Raw genomic sequence first — 22,329 nt, forward strand, 5'->3', positions numbered from 1 at the left:
CTTGGGCACTGGCTTACCACATGGGCACTCACGTGGGCACTTGGCTCACCAAGTGGGCACTCGCACGGTCACTTGGCTCAACATGTGGGCAGTTGGCTCACCGCGCGGGCACCCACATGGGCACTCAGTTCACCGTGTGGGCACTCAGCTCATTGCGCAGCTCACAATGCAGGCACTTGTTTGGACACTCAGCTCACCACATGGGCACTTGGCTCACTGCACAGGCATCCACATGGGCACTCAGCTCACCATGCATGCACTTGGCTCAGTGTGTGCGCACTTGGCTTACTTCACATGCACTCGGCTAACCACGCGGGCACTGGCTCACCATGCAGGCATGCTTTCTCTTCTTCTTTTCACCAGGAGGCCCCAGGGATGCACCCGGGTCCTCCTATATGATAGGCAGAGCCTTATCACTTGAATCACATCCACTTCCTTACATTTCTTCCGTGTTTACCATACCAATTTCACACCCAACAAATAACACACTTATGACATTATGCAATTAAATAATAGATCTAAAGGATCCAACAAAGCTCTAAAGACAAAAAAGGGTTTAAAGCATTTAACAGTTTAATGACTCTCAAGAATTAAGAATTCTTTAAGATTTGCCAGCTTAAGTGTTTTAGGTCAAACATTTTGAACGGGGGCTGAGGAAGATTCCTGGTCCTTAAAAGAGAGAGATTTCCCTAATCAAATAGACAAATAGTATGTGGGTTCAGTGCTATCTAAAAGGCTGCCCATGGGAAGTGGACTTGGCCCAGTGGTTAGGGCATCCGTCTGCCACATGGGAGATCCACGGTTCAACCCTGGGCCTCCCTGACCAGTGTGGAGCTGGCCCATGCAGTGCTGACGCGTGCAAGGAGTGCCATGCCACACAGGGGTGTTCCTGCATAGGGGAGCCCCACGCGCAAGGAGTGCACCCCACAAGGAGAGCCGCCCAGTGTGAAAGAAAGTGCAGCCTGCCCAGGAATGGCACCACACACACTGAGAGCCGACACAACAAAAAGAAACAGATTCCTGTGCCGCTGACAACAACAGAAGCGGACAAAGAAGATGACGCAGCAAATAGACACAGAGAACAGACAACTGGGGGTGGGGAAGGGGAGAGAAATAAATAAAATAAATCTTTAAAAAAAAGAGATTTCCCTAATGAAATAGACAAATAGTATGTGGGTTCAGTGCTATCTAAAAGGCTGCCCATGGGAAGCGGACTTGGGCCAGTGGTTAGGGCATCTGTCTACCACATGGGAGGTCAGGGGTTTAAACCCAGGGCCTCCTTGACCCCTGTGGAGCTGGCCCATATGCAGTGCTGATGCGTGCAAGGAGTGCCTTGCCACACAGGGGTAGTCCACATAGGGGAGCCCCACACGCAAGGAGTGCACCCCATAAGGAGAGCCGCCCAGTGCGAAAGAAAGTGCAGCCTGCCCAGGAATGGCGCCGCACACACGAAGAGCTGACACAACAAGATGACGCGACAAAAAGAAACACAGATTCCCATGCCACTGACACAACAGAAGCGGACAAAGAACACGCAGCAAAATAGACACAGAGAACAGACAATTGGGGGAGGAGGGGAGAAAAATAAAAAATAAATAAATAAACGAATAAAATCAATCCTTTAAAAAATAATAAATAAATGAATAAAAGGCTGCCCAGGGAAGTGGACTTGGCCCAATGGATAGGGCGTCTGTCTACCACATGGGAGGTCCACAGTTCAAACCCCGGGCCTCCTTGACGCGTGTGGAGCTGGCCCGCGTGCAAGGAGTGCCCTGCCACACAGGGTTGTCCCCTGCGTAGGGGAGTCCCACGCGCAAGCAGTGCGCCCCATAAGGAGAGCCACCCAGCGAGAAAGAAAGTGCAGCTTGCCCAAGAATGGTGCCGCACACATGGAGAGCTAAGGCAGGAAGATGATACAACAACAAAAAAAAGAAACACAGATTCCCGTGCCGCTGACAACAACAGAAGCAGACAAAGAACATGCAGCAAATGGACAGAGAGAACAGACAACTGGGGGTGGGGGGAGGGAGGGGTGGGAAGGGGAGAGAAATAAATAAATCTTTAAAAAAATAAAAAATAAAATAAAAACCTGCCCAGCAGGCCCCTGCCTGCCTTAAACAACCAGAAACAGTCCCAGCCACACTTACTGATCTGACAAACTAGGCATAGTTGTGAAGAGCTGTGGTCACAGAATTTCCTCCTCCAAATCATCTTTGCCAAAAAACAGCGAGAGGTTTGTCTGAGCATCTAGAGAGCATATATATATATATAACTAATGGGTTTTCCCCCCATACATATACTAACTCCAACTAACTTGGGCAAAAGGGAGGATTTATTGACTCTTAGAATGCCAGAAATCAGATAACCAAGGCCCAGGAAGGACTGGAATGTAGCTTCAAAGCAACTGAAGGATTTCAGGGCAAAACATATGAAGGCCTCTGGGCGGTGGATTCTTATCTCCATGTCTCTGAATGTCAGCTTTGTTCCATTGCTGAACATCCCTTTTCCTTCATGAGGCAAGATCCAACTTTGTCTTTGGGGCTTGAGATTTATTTGTTTGTTTAATATAGTTTCAGCCTTTGGTGAATTAGATTCTGTGTTTTGAGTTAGAAAAATCCTGGAATGGACTCACTGACCCACCCAAATACCAGAGGATGCAGAGTGATGTAAGAATAAGGGCGCTTTCTCATCGCCAGATGTATTTGGGGGAAAGAAAGACATTCCCGGGGGAGGGAAGGATGCTTCCGGGAGAGGGACAAGGAGAATCCAATCAGACAATACCACAGATGTCAACTGCTCTACTATATATGACGACTGCAATTGCTATTTCAAGTTAATAGTGTACCTTGGATGACTTTTCTTGTCCATAGATATAGACGTAGTCACTTGGATTAATAGCTGCATAGCATTCCTTTGAAGGAATACACCAGTTCCTTAGTAATGGCTACTTAGGATTCTTTCCCCCTTCTGCTATGGCCATCAATGCTACCAAGAGCATCCTTGTACAATATATCTTTTGCACATGGGAAAACATCCTGGGATAAATTCCTAGAGGTAGAATTGCTAGATCAAAAGACATATGTAATTTTCTACCGATTGTTAAGTCTATTGAGTTATAATTCATGTACAGTGAAATGCACAAATTCCAAGTGGTCAGTACAATAAGTTTTGACAAATGAATACATCAGCATATCCCACAGCCCTATGGAAAAAGATATGGATCTTTTATTCCAGGCCATGATAGAGCAGGAGGGACTAGATTTACCCTCTCAGCTTAAACAACTGAAAAACCTGGCGGAGGGGGTGTGCATAGGACAACAGTTTTCTGACACTGGACAACAGATGGCACAAGACAGTGATTCCCTGAGGGGAAATGAAAGGAGCCCCAGAATCACCTGACCTTTTCCTCTTGGAGAGAGTTTCCAGGCAACAACCCAGGAAGGGGACCCCAAACAGAGCCTTCTTATACAAGGTTTTTGTGGTCATAAATTTTTATTTCTCCTAGCTAAGGGTGGAACTCCACTGGGTTAGAGAGTAGATATATGTTAAACTTTTTAAGAAATTACATTTGCCAAATGGTTGTGTCTTTATTCAGCCACATTAAAAATGTATGAGATTTTGATTGCTGCACATCAACATTTGGTATTGTAAGTCTTTTTCATCTTAGTCATTCTAGTGCTATTTTACATGTAATTTGTTTGTTTAGGAGTGTATTAGTCAGGGTCCTCTAGAGAAACAGAACCAATAGGCGATATCTGTAAAAAGTATGAAGTTTCATAAAATTCTCTCATGTGACCATGGGGTTGCACTAGTCCAAATTCTGTAGGCAGGCTGCAACCCAGGTGCTTGATGAAGGTCCTTGATGAGTTCCTAGGAGATGGCTGTCCAAAATAGAACTGTATGGGGGGGGGGGGTAGGGATTGGGTTATATGGGAACCTCTTATTTTTGTTTTTTTAGTTTTTTAATGTAGCATTCCTTGTGATCTATTAACTTTAATTAAAAAAAAATAACATAGAAAAAAAGTAGAGCTGTAAATTCTTAGTGCTGAATCCACTTCCCCTTTTAAAGCCTTCAAATGATTGGATAAGACATCACTCATTGCTAACAGCATTTTCCTTGGTTGATTGTAGATGTAATCACCCATCTGAGCAATCAACTCACTGATAATTAAAGTCCATGGAATGTCTCTGTATTACAATTAGCCTAGTGCTTGTCTGACCAAACAGCTGGGCACCATTACCTGGCCGAGTTGACACATTAGCCTAACCATCACAAGGAGGTACTGGGGATTGAACCTGGGACCTCGTACAGGTGAAGCCCGTGCTCAGCCACTAAGCTACACCCGCTCCATCTTACACTGGTTTAATTTGCATTTCCTTGATGACCAACGATGCTGAGAATCCTTCCTTATGTTTTTTTTGCTATTTGTATATCTTCTTTTATGAAGTGTCTGTTCAAGCCCTTCCCCCATTTTTTTATTGGGTTGTTTGTCATCTTCTTCTTGAGTTGTAGAACTTCTTTATGTATTCTGGATACAAGTCCCTTATCAGATCTATGTTCTAAAAATGTCCCTCCCCCCGCCCTCCCATCTATGGCTTATCTTTTCATTTTCTTAATTGTGTCTTTCAAAAAAGACACATTAATTTTAATGACATTCTCTTTGGTTTTTCTTTTATGATTTGTGCCTTTGTGCCCCAAGAAATCTTCACGTATCTCAGATTTTCAAAGCTGTTTTCTTCCAGAAACATTAGAGATGTAGTGCTTATGTTTTACATCTGTGCCCCATCTCAAATTTTGTGTATGTATGAGGTAGGGGATGAGGTTTATTTCTCCCCATCCATGATTACACCACCATTTGTTGAAGAGACTTTTCTTTCCCATTGTATAGCTTTGGCTTGCCCGTCAAAATTATTTTGTCAGTACGAGCATGCCAAAGCAGTATATACATACATGTGTTGGGGGGTAGTGGAGGTCTATTTTATGCCAAAGTGATAAATGTATGAGTCTATTTCCAGACTCAGTTCTGTTCCACTGTCTGTCCTTTCACCAATACCATGCTTGATTGTTGTCATTTTAGAATAGGCAGATATTTGTATTCTTAATGTTGACATTGCCAATTTGTCTTTCCAAAAGGTTGTACAAATTCATACCCTTTCCAAAAGTCTATCTGTGTTGGTTTCCCCACTCTTACCATCATGGGTCATTATCAACCTTAAAAGCCCCAGGAGCCTGTCTTAGTCACCACTGTATCCCCATCACTTAGCACTGCCTCTGGCACACAGCTGCTTCTCTTATTCTACACAACAATGAGCCATTTCTCAACTGGATGGTGACATGCGACGAAAAATGGCTTTTATATGACAATTGGTGACTACCAGCTCAGTGGCTGGGTGAAGCTCCAAAGCACTCCCCAAAGCCAAACTTGCACCAAAAAAAGTCATGGTCACTGTTTAGTGGTCTGCTGCTAGTCTGATCCACTACAGCTTTCTGAATCCTGGTGAAACCACTACATCTGAGAAGTATGCTCAGCAAATTGATGAGATGCACGGAAAAGTGCAGTACCTGCAGCCAGGACCGGTCAACAGAAAGGGCCCAATTATTCCCTACAACAATACCCAACTGCACGTTGTACAACCAACCCTTCAGAAGTTGGACCAATTGGGCTTTGAAGTTTTGCCTCATCCACTATATTCACCTGACCTCTCAACTGACTACCACTTCTTCAAGCATCTCAACAACTTTTTTTCAGGGAAAATGCCTCCACAACCAGCAGAATGCAGGAAATACTTTCCAGGAGTTCATCCCAAACCCCAAAGCATGGATTTTTATGCTATGGGAATACACAAACTTATTTCTTGTTGGCAAAAATGTGTTGATCGTAATGGTTTTGATTTTGATTAATAAAGATGTATTTGCGCCTAGTTGTAATGATTTAAAATTCACGGTCAGAAACTGTATCCTTTTGCACCAACCTAATACTTGGGAAGAAGGTGTTCAACCACTGAGCTACATCTTCTCCCCGCCTATAAGGTTTTTTTCACCCCTTGAGACGGCTCCCTCGTTTGTTTGCTCATTGTTTTTGCTCACTGTCAGTTTGCTTTTTCTTTAGGAGGCCCCAGGAACCAAACCCAGGACCTCCCGTGTGGGAAGTAGGTGCTCTACTGCTTGAGCCACATCTGCTCCCTGCTTGTTTTCTTGCTTTGTTGTTAATTCTTTTTATTTTTAAAGCTTTAAGTTATATAAATGTTACATTAAAAATATAAGGGATTCCCATATGCCCCACTTCCTCTCCCTCCCACACTTTCCCACATCAAAAAAATCACTCAGTAGTGTAGTACATTTTTTACAACTGATGAACCCATACTGAAGCATTGCTACTATGGATTACAAGTTACGTTACAGTTTACACTCTGTCCTGCATAATTTTGTAGGTTATGACAAAATATACAATGGCCTGTATCTGTCACTGCAATGTCATGCAGGACAACTGCAATGTCCTGAAAATGCCCCCATATTACACATATTCTTCCCTCTTCCATCCCTCAGAACCTCTGGTGGTCACTGCCTTTATATCAATGATAACAGTTCTTCCATTGCTAGAAAAATAATAAGTCTATAGTAGATTTGGGATGGTGATGCCCACTCTGCTTATAATTGAGAGGGGGCTTAGATCCCATGGGGCAGATGGATGGAAATTATTTGCTAATTTCAAACAGTTTATATGATTTGTACAAAAGTCTTTTTGTGCTTTGTGTGCCAATCTCTAAGTTACAGTGAGCCCCCCAAGATGCCTTGAATATGTTTAATTTTTTAAAAATTGTATATATTTTCCTGAATGAGTATTTTACTTACATAGAATACTTCACTTTTCTTCCACAATTAGTTATTTCCTCAAGTACAACACACACAAAAATACAAGTGGATTTAAAATGCAAAAACCAATAGTCTGAACGGAATTATCTTGCTTGCAGTCGCACTCTCTGTTCCTTGGGATGAGTGTTGTTCATCATTCCCTCATTAGTTGTCCAGGGAGAGTCCAATGAACCAGAGAGTAGGTGTTGCAACGCTACTGAAATTCAGAGCCCAACTGGCACATGGATGGATCAAAGGTTTAAGTCTCTGGGACATATATTTACCAAGTATAGTGCTAATTACAGGTTCAAGTAAAAGGGGCAGAAGAGCCAGGTGTAGGGAACCTATAAATGAGTCTAACTCTGTTACACTGGGGAGGATAAATTCCAAAGTAAGGCTCACTGACAGGGTGCCAATAGGCACCTTGCTTGTTGTCTGCTTGTTGTTTCTGTTGTCTGCTTTTTGTTTCTGTTGTCTGCTTTTTGTTTCTGCTTGGCATCTCCTCTTATTTTTGTATTCTTTAGGAGGCACCAGGAACTGAACCCAGGACCTCCTATGTGAGAAGTGGGCACTCAACTACTTGAGCCACATTTGTTCCCCCTTACTAGCTTTTAACTACCCATTCCCTGCAAGTCTTTGGCTCATCATGTGTTCTTTTTGAACATTTTCTGAAATGATTTCTTGGTGTAGTTTCAGCAAACTCTATACTGAAAATCATCTAGAATAATAACTCTTTTCCAACCCCTATATTTAAAAAACAGCACCAAGTTTACACCCCAGCTGAAGAGGTCTATATGTTCCTGTGTTTGTGGTTTGGTGAGGGAAGGAGAAAACATCTCCAGTCCACTTGGGTATCAACCAGCAATGAGCCTCACCAACCCCCACCCCCTCTGCAAGAGCCATCTGTGGTAAATGAGTTTTGTTGGTGCACTTCCACCTCCAACCCCCTTTCCTCCAGGGACCAGTTTCTCTCCAATGTTACAGCTGTCGTGGGCCTGGCAGACCCAAGACCCTTTTTCACCTCTGCACACGGGCCAGAGATTAGTTTGGGGAACGGCACATGGACTGAGGCAGCCCATCAGAGCTCTTGGGCTTTTCTTTTCTTTTTTTTTTTTTCACGTTAAAGATGAATTTTATTGTATCTTTAAAGTAGCACAAATAGGTCTGGAATCTTGTTGTTCCCACTGCTGCACAACTGTTAGATTTTATTCACCAGCCTGCTGAACTGTTCCTTTTTCAGAGACATAAATCCCATCCCCAAATTTTCTTATATCCTTGTTTTTAACTGTTGTGGCTTGTTGAATCAAAGCAGCTGAATTTGATACAAGTTCAATATCATTTCCTTCAAGAATTAACTCATCTTTCTGGGCTTGAGATAATAAACAAGCAACACCTGTCCTCATCCGAATCCTGCGAATGTATTTTTCACCCAAGAAATTTCGGATTTCAAACAGAGACCCATTCTCTTGAATAACATCGTTGATGGGGAAATGAGCATACACGGACCTCATCTTGTAACGGAAGCCCAATGTAACACCTTGATCATGTTCTGTACATGACTACAGATAGTGCGAACTGTAGCCAGTTCCTTGCTATTTCCCCACCATTTGTCAACCCGAAGCCTCTTCTTTTTCTTCCCAAGTAGACTGAGTTCTACACTGATGTGACTGAAGTCCCTCCGCAGGGTTCCTCTGGGCCCTTCACAGTAACTGTGCGTCCCTTCAGCGTGATGTCGACATTTTCTGGAATGTCAACAGTCTGGTTGCTGAGAATGGTCTTCATTCTCGCTGTAGATGCGGCAAAAAGAGTTCTTGGGCTTTTCTGATGTGGAACTGGATGAGACAGGCCTTCACATTTTAAGAGTGTGAACACAAGACTCAAACCTTCCCTCCAGGACTTCTCCATTACATGAGGCATTAATTTCCCCTTTTCTGCTTAGGCTCCCTTGAGTGAGTCTCTATATCTTCCAAATGAAAGAGTCCTACTTTTATTTTTATTTTTCTATTTCCCAAATTTTCTTTAATAAAGACTGAAATTTTAATTCTGGAAAATTCCAAAACTACACATTAAAATTAAACATAAAGATATGGGAAAGCCTGGAGAAAAGTAATGCAATTCCTTGTATAGGGAGTTCTCCCCACTGGCTTCATAGTGCTTCTTCTCTTATCTCCTCCCCAACTTATCCTACTATAAGAAGCCGGTAATTCTTATTTCACTTCCACCAGAAAGCAAATCTCTGTATTAATTTTAGTAACATTCAATTTCAAAGAACCCGTACTATTTCCCTACATCAAGCGAAACAACAGTAGCTCAGAGCCCTTAGGGTTGACACGTAATAAATAAAAGCTGAGCTGACTAGAGTTTGTAGTATTTGGAAAAAATGCTTCTTGTGCTAAGAACATAAATTATGAAGAACATGTAAAATTGGCGATGTCCACTTAATTTTTAGATTTAAACTACAAGGAAAGTTAAATACAGTCAGCCTTTTGGACATGAATTTTATTGTTTAGAAATTTCCAGCAGAGCTATCATTAAGTACCTTGGTCAGGAGGTGCCTGGGTGAACCCAGATTGGACAACAGGCACAGGCAGGCCTGTGTGCTCTTCGTGCAAACTGCACACAACATTGGAACAGAAGATCCAGCCACCTTGGGGTGTGAGGTAATGTGTGTACCAGGTCCAGCCTAGCCAATGCTTCCCAGTTCCACCCACATGTGGATCTGGACACACACAGAAAACGGTACACGTGTAGATTCAAAGTGTGACCCAAAATGACAACTTTCTCTTGCGGTACCCATATAAGGAAGGCACCAGTATAGAACTGGTAGAAAACCAAATCCACCAAGATCAGCACTACTACCTGAAATTAACCCCCTAGACTAGCTGACCTTATCATGCTTTTGTTTTATCAAAAAGCAAACCAAGTGTATATGGCATCTTTTAAAAAATGTAAACATTGCAGTCTTTAAAGGGGTTATTTATAATCTGAAGAGATTTATTTTTTAAAAAAAGACAATCAAATTTGTTAAGACTACAAATACTTACCCTCCTCCCCCTATGAAAAAAGCAATTGTTATAAAAACATAAAAAAATAGACTAGCTTCAACCATTTGACCTTTCCACTCACATAGAATGTACTGAGTGACCACTATCCTTTCTAAGCAACAAAGCAGAAATCTCACACCTCTGGTACAAATTCTAGTTTATACACAGGGCAGCAAGTGTGAGTATAATTTTTTCAAATTTTTTTTTTTTAAGGAAAACAGAGTTCCAAAACATTCACTTTGATAATTTGAAATTGTGGCTGCTTTCTTCTTAGGAATTGTAATGTTAGTGAGTGATGAGAATTTTAAGTTTTCCATTGCAGTTCCCTGCATGGCCTGCATGGACCCAGCATGGAAATTACAGCATTGAAGGCTGCTTGCAAACCTCATCTCTTGAGCCTCTTCAGATTTCTCTCTCCGGCTTCTTCAATTTCATTTTGGGACTTGCTGGGTCCCAAAATGAACTGGCCTTGGATTCCCTAACTGCTCAGTTAGGCAGAGAGCAGGAAGGGCTCTTGGTAAAGGGAAGAAGGTACCAAGCCTGCTGCTGCCCAGAGCCCCTTGCTTGGAGTCTGGGTTAGGCCCTTCCTAGGTTTGCAAACACTAGGGAAGCAGCATGCCTGGTAGATGATACCCCCCGGTCTGAGAGGTGGCTGATGCTACAGGACAGTACAGAGTCTGGGAGGGGAGCCAGCAGCCAATGTGGAAAGACGCAGACACTTTGTATTTTGCTAAAACACTTGGGATAAATTTTGAATCAGATCACATGTCCTCCTCCATAGCAGCCAAGCTCCCAGGCATTCTGACCAATTAAGAGCTAGGGAACAGAACAAATTCAATGATTCAGAAGCTGCCACGGGTGCTCGACCGTACTCAAGTCATTGAGGACCCGTGCCCTGATGAGGACATTTTCAGCCTTTTGCTGTTCTTCCTGCTGCCAGCAGGGGGCGATGTGTGTAAAGGCTCAGGCCCTTGACAGCAAACTGTCAAGGGGATGGATCCACTTCACTAGGCAGAGACTCTCCATGTAACTGGGACATTGCTGGGCATGCACCTCATATCCCTGAAGTCAGAGATCCCAGTCAAATAGTGGTCTCAGCCTAAGCATGTCCAAGGGAACCCTTCGTACCCAAGCACCTCCTGCACTACCCTGGAGTGGTCACAAGTTCAGCTTTAGCCTGGCTCACCCCCTCATCCCCTGCAGGACCTTCTGACCTTGGCCTAAAGCTCCCCATGCCTGCCACAATCTAACCTGGCTTCCTGTCCACCCCATGTGCTACTGCCTTCCCCTGAACTGACAGGGGCTGCCTGCCTCCAGCCCGGAAAGGGAGACTCTTTCCAAGCCTACAATGGACTTCCAGGCTCCACTGTTTGAAGGACTAGATTTTGACACCACTGAGTTTTATTTCATAGATCACGCTGGTGAGTTTGGGGTTTCCAGTCTTCACCATGGTAAAGTTATACATGACATTTCCCAATACCTGCTTGTTTCTCCAGATCTGAAGCATACCCCCCAACACACCCTGGTTGTTTGAAAACCCCAAGTGAACCTTCTGAAAGCAACAACAGATTCAGAGAACCCCGGCCATGTCTGCTGAGTAAGTCCCCTCTACTTTGGTTGCATCAAAATACGGGGCCTCTGAGGTGTTGCAAATTCACCTTTGCTCAGAAGAGAGGTGCTCCTAACATCAAGGCACAGAGAAAGAAGTCTCCTGGGGCAGAAAGACGATGATTGCGAGGCCTGAGGCAGAGTCGCCAGGGGAGGGGGGCAAGTCCAGGCTGACCCAGGCACCATGAGAAAGAAGGCCAAGGCTGGCCTCCCCCTGGGGCACTCACGCGTACTCCTCCAGGAACTTTATGTGGAAGTCCTTCACTTTTTGTAGGACCGCCTTTAGTTTTTCCACTGGAGGGAGAATGGTCATTCTGTCAGGAAAGAAAAGAGCATCAGCTGGGACACAAGCTACCTTGGAAAAAGGGAGAGGAAAGAACCGGCAGCATGTTCTTGCACCAACAGGAGAGGAAATGCACTGCATGAGGAAGGAGGGATCAATCTTGCTCCCTGCCATAGCCCCAGCCCCCAGACAGTGCCCAGCACTTGTTAAACCACTACTTGACTGCACCATGAACTGCACCTGACTGAGGGGAGAAAGTCAACCACACAGTTTGTCCATCTGGGGGATGCTGTCCTTGGCCTTGGCTAAGGAACACTTGAGCTTCTGGGGCTAGCTAAGCTCGTGACATTTCATTTTTCAGCATCTGCTGCAAGAGACAACTGAGTGCATCAGGCAAGGGGAAGATGTTGTTCTGAACAGAAATGGCCTCATTGGGAAATCCTTGCAGACTTGCAGTGTTCCAGCCTGCTTAGCTCTGGAAGTGGGTGTTTTCCCATCTGTGCAGGGGGCTCAGTCGGGGTAAGAAGCACAAGAAAAGGCTCTGGAAAAGTGTGTCACAGTAAGTGGGGTCAGTTCATCGTGTTTCATATGGAGCATCTTGGCAGGCTCTCAGGCACACTCAAGCACCTGTGCATCACTCAAGCACCTACTATATGCCAGGCAGTGCTAAGACTCTTGGGTGCTGTGTGCTACTATTACAGAGCTTAAAGGGGACTAAAGAAGAAAAAACACTGCCAAGACTATGTCAGAGGAGGCATGGCGGGGAGAGAGAGAGTGATCCAGGAAAACCTCTCCGAGGAGGCAGCCTCTGAACCCATCCCTGGTGGATGGGGGGATGTAAAAAAGGGAGGGCAGCGGCACCACACATCTCGGTCTCTGCAGCCAGCCTTGTACTCAAGGTTAAAAAGCCCATGTGTCCCAAGACAGACCCAGGAGAAGCCCCCAGCATAGAGAAAGCCGTACCTGAAATGGTAAGTGCCTTCTCTCTGTCCAAAGCCGCTGCCAGGCACGACACAGATGCCAGTCTCCTCAAGGAGCTTCAGGCAGTAGAACATGTCTGGGGCCATTTTACAGGCCTGTGGGAGCAGGACAGAAATAGGAGTTGTTCCTGGCTTTGTACTGCCTAAGCATGCCATTAAAAGCCCAAAGTCAAACACAACCTAAAGGCAGGTGGCTCTCCTGAGGCAGGGCACTGGGGCGCTGCCGAAAGCTGGGGCAGGACCAAGGTTCCTGCAGATGCCTTGGGAGAAGCATGGGCTGAGGCTCGTCTGTGCTCAGCCACTTTCCCGGGTCACTGAGCATGCGTGGTGGCCTCCTGCACACCAAACCACACAGCACCCACCACATGGGTCCTGACGGTGGGTGCCCAGTGGGACTTTCGAGGTGTACTGGAGCGGGCGCTTCCCACAGCCTGCATGGCAGCCCCTGGGGAGCCTGTTAAATCCTCAGGCTTTGACATCAGGACTTCTGATTCCATCACCTCCGGCCCAGAGTGTGAACTTTTAACAAGGTGTTCAGGAGACAAGGGCTGGTGGGAGGCAGTACTTTCAGAAGCACTCCCGTGGCCCTTTCCTCACAGTGGAGTCTCTGGCACCACCCCAGGACTGCTTAGAAATGCAGACTCTTAGCCTGAGGCAGACTTAAGGAGCCAGAAGAGTGTTCAAGAAGCATGGCTCCAGGACACTGGGGCTGGGTGGAGGAAACCATTCTGGGCGCTTCCCAGCATCTGTTCAGCTACAAACGCATCACCCCATGAGCAGCATCTCCCTTCAGTACTAACAGAGCCCACATCAGCTCTGCTCACCACCCACCTCCACAGCACACTGGTCGGCTAGCCCCAAGAGGCCCTCCATCTTTACGCCACCTGGCCATGAGGCCCACAAAGCCCGGGGACCCATCAAAGGTAAGACTCTGGGGCACAAACACTTCTGCTTCCCAAGACAAGAAGCAGCTCCACATATGGGACTGGGGAGACCCAGCCCTGCCTGGTGTCCTGACTGGAGCTCAATCCAGTGTCAGCTCCCCCAGATCTGAGCCCAGCCCATGCCCCCAGACCTGATCCCAGCGCCCCCAGGCCGAGCCCAGCCTGGTGCCCAGCCAAGCCCAGCCCAGTGTCCCCAGACTTGCACCCAGTAATTTACCCCAGACCTGCTCCCAGCAACCCCAGACCTGCACCCAGTGATCCCAGACCTGAACCCAGCCTGGTGCCCGCACCTGTGCTGCTTCCACAGCTTTGGCTGGGATGAAGATCCGAGGAAAGGCGTACATGGCTCCCTGCAGGGGGTTGCAGTGAATTCCTGGGACTTCGTTAAACAGGAGTTCTGTCAGCTTTGCTTTCTTGGCTAGGTTACCCAGTACGGACTCTTTCTCCTGATGAGAGATGGAGAAAGCACAGGGTTAGCATCTCTGCACAACCAAGAATGACTCTGGCCAGTGGAAACTATTCCTCTGACAACCAGGGTAACTGGACAGATTGTTGAAAGACGCTTGTGTGGGCATGAGGAGGTGGGCGAATGCACGTCCTCTGGCAGGAACTTCTTTCCCAGCCAGCTAGCCAAGGAGAGAGGCACGTGAGAACATAGGGTGTTCAAGGCCATGGGGTAGCCTGTGTCATGGGTTCTCCTCTCATCCCAGGACATCCTTCCTGAAAACAAGGAAAGCCGGTCTCCTGTCCCTGAATGGACGAGGCCCTGGGGTTTATACTCAGTGCATTCAGCCTCCTTATGGAACACCCTAGAACACGCTTGTACCCCTTCTACATGACAGGCTCCACATCTTCATTTGGGGGACTCCTTTCCCCTCAGTCCAGGTGGTGGGTATAGAGCACATGAGGGGGGACCAAACCTCCCTGTGCCCAGTTCCTGTGGTGGGCACAGAGCACATGACCCAGGCAAAGCCATTAAGAGCCAATGACTGGCTGAGAGCTGGACATAGGTCTAAAGCTGGAGTAGAGTCAGCCCAGGACTTCTCCAGGTACTGTTGAGAAAGGGGGCTATATGAAGATGGGAACCTGAAACAGCTGGAAGCTTCAACTAGTAGAGTTGGGTTTTTATCACTTGTAATAGAAAGGGTCCTGACTATACCACACTGAGCTGCAAGGACTCCTGGGGTGGCCAGAGGCAGACCAGGGCCTGGAAGTGATGCTGTCCATTTCTCCTTCTTAGGTTAGTAACAGAGTCCCCCAGAGTGTTATCCCAAGTGCCAGGGAATGGCCCTCCCCTCTAGGTGCCCAAACAACCGCACAAGAGAAGTGGTTCTCCCACTTCAAATCACAGCCCAGCTCATCCCTGATTTCGCCTCCTCTTTGGGGGTGGAACCTTGTGCCCCCTAGAGGCCAACCCTAAGGAGGCCACCTGGACAGGGCCATCACAGACATTCACTTTGTGGCCCTGGCTGCAGTAGGGACAAGGGCAAGCCCCTGGACACAGCTGACTCACCCTGCTAAACTGCTCAAAGGACTCCTCTCCTGACACCGGGGGGTTGACAACGATGTCCATGGCAGCCTGCCCAGACACTGGTGGGCACAGACGTACCGAGAGCAGCTTCACCAGCTGGCCCTTGATCTCAGGGTGCAAGTTGATCACCTCCATGTAGCCTCCTCTGTAGCCACACCTGAGGTGGAAGAGGGGGAGAGGACACACCAGTTATAGAGAAACCAGAGGGAGATATCAAAGCACAAGTCAGAGGTGGTCACTCTTCTGCTCAAAACTCTCCAGTGGCTTCTGTCCCACTCTTGAGTAAAGGTAAAAACTAACTTAGGTGGCCCCAGGTAATTAGACTTCCAGTGACTTCTGTGGTGTCAACTTCTGCCACTTTCCTCCTCGCTGATTCCTTTCCAGGCAAAAAGGCCCCTACTGCTGCTCTTTGAACATGCCAGGAATGCTCCCACCTCAGGGCCTTTCCATGTGTCTCTGCCTGGAACGCCTTTCCTCCAAGTATCTGCAGAGCTTCCTTCCAGTCTTAGTTCAAAAGCCATCCTCTCAGTGAAACTGCAGCCCCATCCCTGTCTCCTGGCACTCCTACCTTCTTCCCCATTATTTTTCTCCATCTGACTCATGATCTTACTTATTTGTCTACTGCCTCTCTTCTCACTAGAACATAAGCTCTGGGAGAGCAGGATTGCTATTGCTTACTTCACTGCTGCATCATCAGTGCTGAGATCAGAACTGGGCCTATAGTAGGTGCTTAATAAATATTAGCTGAACGAACAAACAGATTCAGATAGAAGCTGACTTGGTCCCTGGGGTCACCAGTGCTAGGGACCCTTTCGTACAGAGCTTAGCCCACTGGCCTGGCAGCACTGGCTTGTCCTCTCAAACTGCCCTCCCTGTACCCTCGGACACCAGTCAGTGTAAGAGCAACAGTGACAGGGCTGGCAGGAAACATAGTGCTGGAAGCTGCTGTGAGGTCCTGTTTTCATTTTCATCATTTATCCATAGTGGTTCCTTTCAAGCATGGCCTTATTTTGAGCTCTAGCACAAGGACTGTTCTCTGACCATTTGGGTTCAGCACTTGAGGAGGTGTGGCCTGCCCTTTCCTGATTCTTAGATCAGCAGAAGGCATAGCCAAGGCGGCCTTCTCTGCTGTTCAAATGAGGCAGGGGAGCAGGTAGTGAGGAGACCACGCCATTAGAGGAGGGAGGGGGAAGGAAGGGGAAGGAGGGGGACGGAAGCCAACATACTCGCCCATGTAGCCCTTGGAGGTGGAATGGAAGGAGGCCAGCTCCACATTGCCGGAATACTCAGGCCCCATCTCGTAAAGCACTTTCTTAAAGGAGTGGAATCTGCAGTCTGGAGAGTAAACATTGTCCTGGTACACCTGCAGGGGAGGACACACCAGATCCTGTCACCACAAGTACCTTCCCAGAGGTCTGGGCGTACTCGGGGTGCTGCAAGAGTGTGTCTGGGGCAACGCAGGAGGCCCCAGGAGAGGGAAGGCACACGTGTGCAGCATTAACCCACAGCCAGGCTGTGTGCGGGAGGCCCAGCCCCAAACAGACCAGCCAGTCCAGCCTCTGATGCCACATCCAGGGATGAGCCAGGACATGCCAGGAGGAACCTTCCAGAACAAGCAAGGAGGTAAGGTCTTGGGCTGGACGCTGAGCCCCAGGGGCCCATCTAATTTCTCCCACACTCACCCCCACCCATCTCCAGACTTCCTCTTCACCTCATCTGACCAGTGACAATATCAGGGACTCTTGTCTTCCCAAGCAAATGTTCTTCCCGAAGTGTAATGATTATAATATTAGAACAATTAGCAGTTATTGTGCTGGTTGCCTAACCTCCCTTATTTGAAGAGCTAACCTTGTTGTCCTCTCAAGCCTTTTGTGTTCCCTTACGGCATTTACTCGGTATGGAATTATTTTGTTCTGTCCACTTTTCACTGTAGGTCTCCCCCACTAGACTCGAAACATGCACAGGAATACCCACATCTGCTCTTTTCTTCCTCTGTCCCCAGAGTCCAGCATTCACAGCAGACACACTCCCTATGAGATCAACTTCCCAAAGCCATTTTAGAGATCTGGGAAGTCCAGGCTTGCTGGGCCCTGCCGTTGAGGGGGCAAACCTGGCCAGCTCCATCTCCAACAAGCCAGGCTGAGTTCATCTGTCCTCCTGCCAGTGGGGAGAAGGCTTAGCTACCTCCTTCCCTCCTTTAGAAATTATGATTCAAGGCCATCTGCTACAGATTATGGCGACTGTTTGGTGGGCTTGGGGAAGGGGCTAAATAGAAAAGAGATGAAGCAAGTGTGCTAAAAACTACAACTAAACAGAAATAACGCAGAAAAGAAGATGATGGGAAAACAGGATTTGGCAGATCCTCAATGTCTTCCTTATAAAGAAGGAGGATGGGCAGGCCTTGGCTCTACTCTGGGGTTTAAGAAGCAGCAGCTAATCAGCCTTCAGGGATTGTTTTCTCATGGGTGACACAGAGGTTAAGGGCCCTTCCCCAAGACTGCTTTAAGAATGTACTGAGATAGCACAGAAGTACTGCAGGCTGAGTAGCAGGCATCACTGTTTCTGCCTCCCCTGCAGCCACTCATTCTCCCTTCTTGGGTGAGCCCCTCAGTTTGTCCTCAGGCAATACCCCATCCCTGTTCTCCATCTGAAGGTTTACAGGACAGGGCAAGACCCTGCCTCTTGCTCTAGGCCTGGCCAATTTGCTGATTGTGTCCCAGAGGCACAATGACTGGCAAGGCTCAACTTTGAGAATTTTGCTGGAAAAATCAGGGAGACCCTCTTTCTATGTTGGGAATTCCATACTGGGAAGGTATCGGGCCTGTGTATGAGGCCAACATGAGGGGATGGAATGAGAAAGAATCTCAACAATATGGTTTGAGTCCCTGGATCTAGTCCCATACATGTGACCTGTTACCTTTATTTTTATTTTAAAGTTTAAAGTGGTTTGGATTAAGTTTCTAAAACTTATAACCAAGAGTCCAAACCAAAATGGGGCTGATTTAGGTCACAGGTTCATAGGTTATAGTACCAAACATCCTCACCCTTGGCCAGAGCCTCTCCTCCAACACCTAGAATGTTCGCTTTGGCTACAGAACACAAATCAGGCCTGGACCCCTGTCTGCTAAAAGAGAAAGTTCACCACCTCCTCTCTCTGAGGAAATAGTGGAGCTGCTCTTACCTCATCAGCCAGAAGAAAGAGCTTCTCTTCCCAAGCAAAGTGAATCACATCTTCTATGCACTTTCTGCTTTGTACTTGACCTGAAAAATCCCCAACAAAACCAAAATTTAGGTTGTAATCCTACTTGATTTGTTCCCAGGTCAGATTCCCACCCAGAACCTCTCAGATGTCCTGCATTCTCTCAAGACCCCCCAGCAACCATCTCCCCAGTTCCTGTGCCTGATGGTACAACCTTCAGAGACCGGAAAGTCACCTCATCCCATCTAACTCATGCCACAAATGGGGAGGGAGTCATGTTTTCACATCCAACTTCCTTGTGATTCTTAGTAGAGGGGTGTGTGCATTTGGTTATCTGTGCTGGAGGACAGGAAAGCACAGAAGTTTCAATAAGAGAAAGAAAATGAAACAGAGCTAAGTCAATTGCCTCAGCTGCCCTTACTTCACTCCAGCAGCCAAGGAAGGAGAGAATGCAGGCTGGCATGGAACCTGGTGCAAGTCACTGTACCTTCTCCTCAGAGAGGTGGGCATGAGCTCCTGAGGCAGGGACAAGGTTTGTGCTGGCTCTTTGGCTATCCTCAAAGCCAGCACACAGCAGGTGCTTAATAAATATGTGTGGAATAAACGCGGAATGGAAAATCCTGGCACCAATGTGGTGGTGTCTCCTGTCAGCAGCTACAGGGGTGCTACAATGGCTGAAGACGACAAGGAGCCTGTCGCAGCTTTTGAACGCTCTCTCTCCCCCTTCAGGGCTGAGTCAGCACAAACAGCAGAAACATTTTCCACCCATTTTAGACAAATGAGTGCAACAGGGAGGCACCAGTCCATCAGTTTATAGGAAATACCATGGGTTTAGCTGGGGAAAGGAACAATGGAACAAGATAGAAACGGGCCCCTTTCCCAATATTTCCTGATGCTGTGAGCATGGCTTGGGGCATATGAGGTACTACAATACACGCTGAAAAGCACCATACAGTCAAGCCTGCTGACTTCTTAAAAATGCTATGGGGCTTTACTAAATACACATTTATATCCTTAGCTCAGTGTGTGTACATTTGTGTGTGTATATATATATATATGGGTATATGTGTACAAATATATTTAGATAAATGTAGAACATATAGAGAAATGTCAAAAAAATAAAAACAACTATATTCTTGTTTATGCAAAAATATGTAGACAATTTCTGGGGGAAAAGGAATCTATCTTGAATGAGCATGGAACAAATTCAGCCAAGATTTTGGCCTCAAACTATCTAAGCAATGAACCAATTCCCTTCCTAAGGGGACCAACGTTTCTCCTACTGAACAAGCACCTAGCTCTCTGAGGAGTCAGCGTATTTCATGTGAAGCAAACTCTGGGTTCTGGGAGTCCAGGAGATCAAGCCAGCTCCAGTTTCCATTAGGAACCAGCCACTGTTCTCACAGTCAGACAGGGGCTGGCAACCCAGAGGGTAGATCCTGCCTTTAAAGCCTCCTGGTCTTGCCTCTCCCATGCCTATATTACATAAACTGCATCGTGTCAGAATTCATGCAAAGAGCACCAGAATATGCCAAACCATGTGTACTAAGTGTTGATGGAAACACAAAGGGGGACTGAACAGGGACCAGGGCCTCAAACACCCTTCAGCCAACAATGGAAATGAAAGCCAGATGTATGCAAATGTGATGTAAACTGGAGGACAAAGAGCTTATTTCTCTCCAGGGCCAAGGACACAGCAGCACACTGTACATGTCTGCTGAGCCAACAAATGAACAAACACATGAACTGTGTGGGGGAGAAGGGAAAGGTCCTGTAGCTTTAGAGGAGCCAGGGCACAGCTGTGCCAGCTGGGGGACACACAAGGCGGCCTTGCAGAAGGGGCTTTGTTACCGGCCCTGAAGGCTAGGGAGAGATTTCCCCCAAAAGTCCCTGAAAAGAGGCTCAGCAAACTGACAGGAGCATCTGTGGCTTGTACCTGCCCAGCATCCTTCCCATCTAGATCGTTCCTTTGGGAAACCCCCCACCCCCACCTTTGCACTCCAGCAAGCAACATGCTATACAGGCCTGGCCAGGGTCCAAGTGGTTGGTTCAGGAATGGGCAGGTGACTAACTTGGCGCAACGAGAGGCTGACCTGGGGCTTTTGATGAAACTATGGGAGAGGTCATCTGCTGGGGTGGCTCAGCAGGTGGGCAATGGCTGGAGCTATTGAAGGCCACTCCAAGGACAGATCCTTCCTGGACACTGATTCAAGTACACCTCTTCACCCCTGGATTTTTACAGTTCTGTAACCCATCACTTAAGCCTTGAGCTGGGTTTCTGCCTTGAAGATGAAAGAGCCTGGCTTAACACCCCAAACCATCTGACATCTTTTAGCCAAAGTGGCAGAGTTGTGGTCTGGACAAGGCACATGGCCATAACAAGTTGGTTTCTATTTCCCATCCTCTATCTACCAATACCTGACCACTTTTTGCAAAATAAGATCGCAGAAAGCAAAACCAGCTTCTGCCCGTTCATAAAGGCACTCTTTATAAACACTACTTCAATTAACATACACTCACATGGTCGCTTTGTCTAGAACAGGAAAATCTCTGGTGCAGATATTTCTTCCAGATAACCAGGTTGTTTATGTATAAACAAGCTAAGAAATTCATATAATAGAATATTATTCAGTGATAAAAAGAAATGAGCTATCAAGCCTCAGAAAGGCATGAAGGAACCTTAAATGCATATCAAGTAAAAGTAGCCATACATTGTATAATTCCAACTACATGACATTCTAGAAAAGTAAAACTACAAAGACAGTAAAAAAATCACTGTCAAGGGTTCAGGGGGTAAAGGGCAAGGGCAGGAATGAACAGGTGGAGCATAGGGCATTTTTAGGGCAGTGAAATTATTCTATGTGATAATGTCATGGTGGATAAATAACATTATGCATCTTTCAAACCCCATTGAACAGCACACCACAAAGAGGGAACCGTAACATAAACTATGAACTTTAGTTACTAATAATGTATTAATATTGGTTTATCCATTGTAACAAATGTAACAAATTAATGCAAGACGTTAATTAGGGAAACCGTGAGTGTGAGGAGGAAGTATATGGGAAATCTGGACTTTCTGTAATTTTTCTATAAACCTAAAAATGCTCTAAAAATGTTTTTAAAATTTCTTCATGAACTCTTGGCCAAGAAATGACCTATTTGCTCTTGTACACTAGTAGTAGAGCCTCTTCCCTAAGCTGCAGGACTTATTCTTCCAGGTATGGTCCTTGAACCAGGAACATCAGCATCACCTGGGAGCTTGGTGGAAATGCAAATTCTCAAACATTACCCCAGAACAACTAGATTTGAATATCTGAGGGACCCAGCAAGCTGTGTGTTGTTTTGTTTTGTTTTTGTTTTTTTCTTACAAGCCCAAGTTTGAGAAGCACTTTTCTAAGGCAGGAATTGTCATCCTCAGCTGCAAAGAATACTGATGCCAGGGTCCCATCCCCAAAGATTCTGGGTGTAGCCTGGAGGCTTCAATCTTTAAAAGCTCTCTTTGTGGTTCTAATGTACAGACAGTATTGAGAACCAGCTCTATGTCATTTTCCTACTGCACCACAGTTAGAATCTTTATCCCTTCCCCCTAGGAGATGGGGTAAATAAACAACTGTTGAAGCCAGCTGTGCCCATTTTCTGCACTCAGGAATTCAAGTGGTGCTTTCAGCTGATTGAAGCATCATTTGATGTTCCCGAGATGCCAGAATCCACAATCAACTCTAAGGCGTTTTGGGCCAGGCCCAATTTAGCTCAACAAAGGAGGAAAGAGGAGCCCTTGTTCTCTGCATCCCAAACAGCATGAGAGACAAATGAAGCCAACAGCCCAGAAAGATCCAAACAGGCAGGACTGTGTGTCTTTCAAAAGAAAAATATGCAAAATTGAA

At 46.4% G+C, this 22,329-nt stretch overlaps 1 protein-coding gene and 1 pseudogene across 6 annotated transcripts in view; both read right to left on the bottom strand.

Moving 5' to 3' along the window:
• The window catches only part of GPT2 (glutamic--pyruvic transaminase 2), a 166,522-nt gene that overhangs the window by 126,742 nt on the left and 17,451 nt on the right, over positions 1-22,329 (bottom strand). For 4 of the 6 annotated variants that reach the window (XR_011646316.1, XR_011646317.1, XR_011646315.1 and 1 more), the window contains exons 7-12: positions 18,425-18,504; positions 16,470-16,606; positions 15,226-15,400; positions 14,003-14,158; positions 12,752-12,864; positions 11,556-11,819 (exon numbers count right to left, since the gene is read on the bottom strand). Coding sequence is in view for 2 of the 6 variants with exons in the window: in XM_004479680.5 (XP_004479737.1) it covers positions 11,729-11,819; positions 12,752-12,864; positions 14,003-14,158; positions 15,226-15,400; positions 16,470-16,606; positions 18,425-18,504 (752 nt within the window). In the remaining 4 variants the exon portion in view is untranslated. Of the gene's footprint in view, positions 1-9,334; positions 11,820-12,751; positions 12,865-14,002; positions 14,159-15,225; positions 15,401-16,469; positions 16,607-18,424; positions 18,505-22,329 lie in introns of those variants that run through there. The other 2 variants (XM_004479680.5, XM_004479679.5) reach the window with 1 other exon arrangement.
• On the bottom strand, positions 7,947-8,667 carry LOC101436184 (large ribosomal subunit protein uL6 pseudogene; annotated as a pseudogene).

Source organism: Dasypus novemcinctus, chromosome 18 (assembly GCF_030445035.2).
Source record: "Dasypus novemcinctus isolate mDasNov1 chromosome 18, mDasNov1.1.hap2, whole genome shotgun sequence".
Taxonomy (NCBI): domain Eukaryota; kingdom Metazoa; phylum Chordata; class Mammalia; order Cingulata; family Dasypodidae; genus Dasypus; species Dasypus novemcinctus.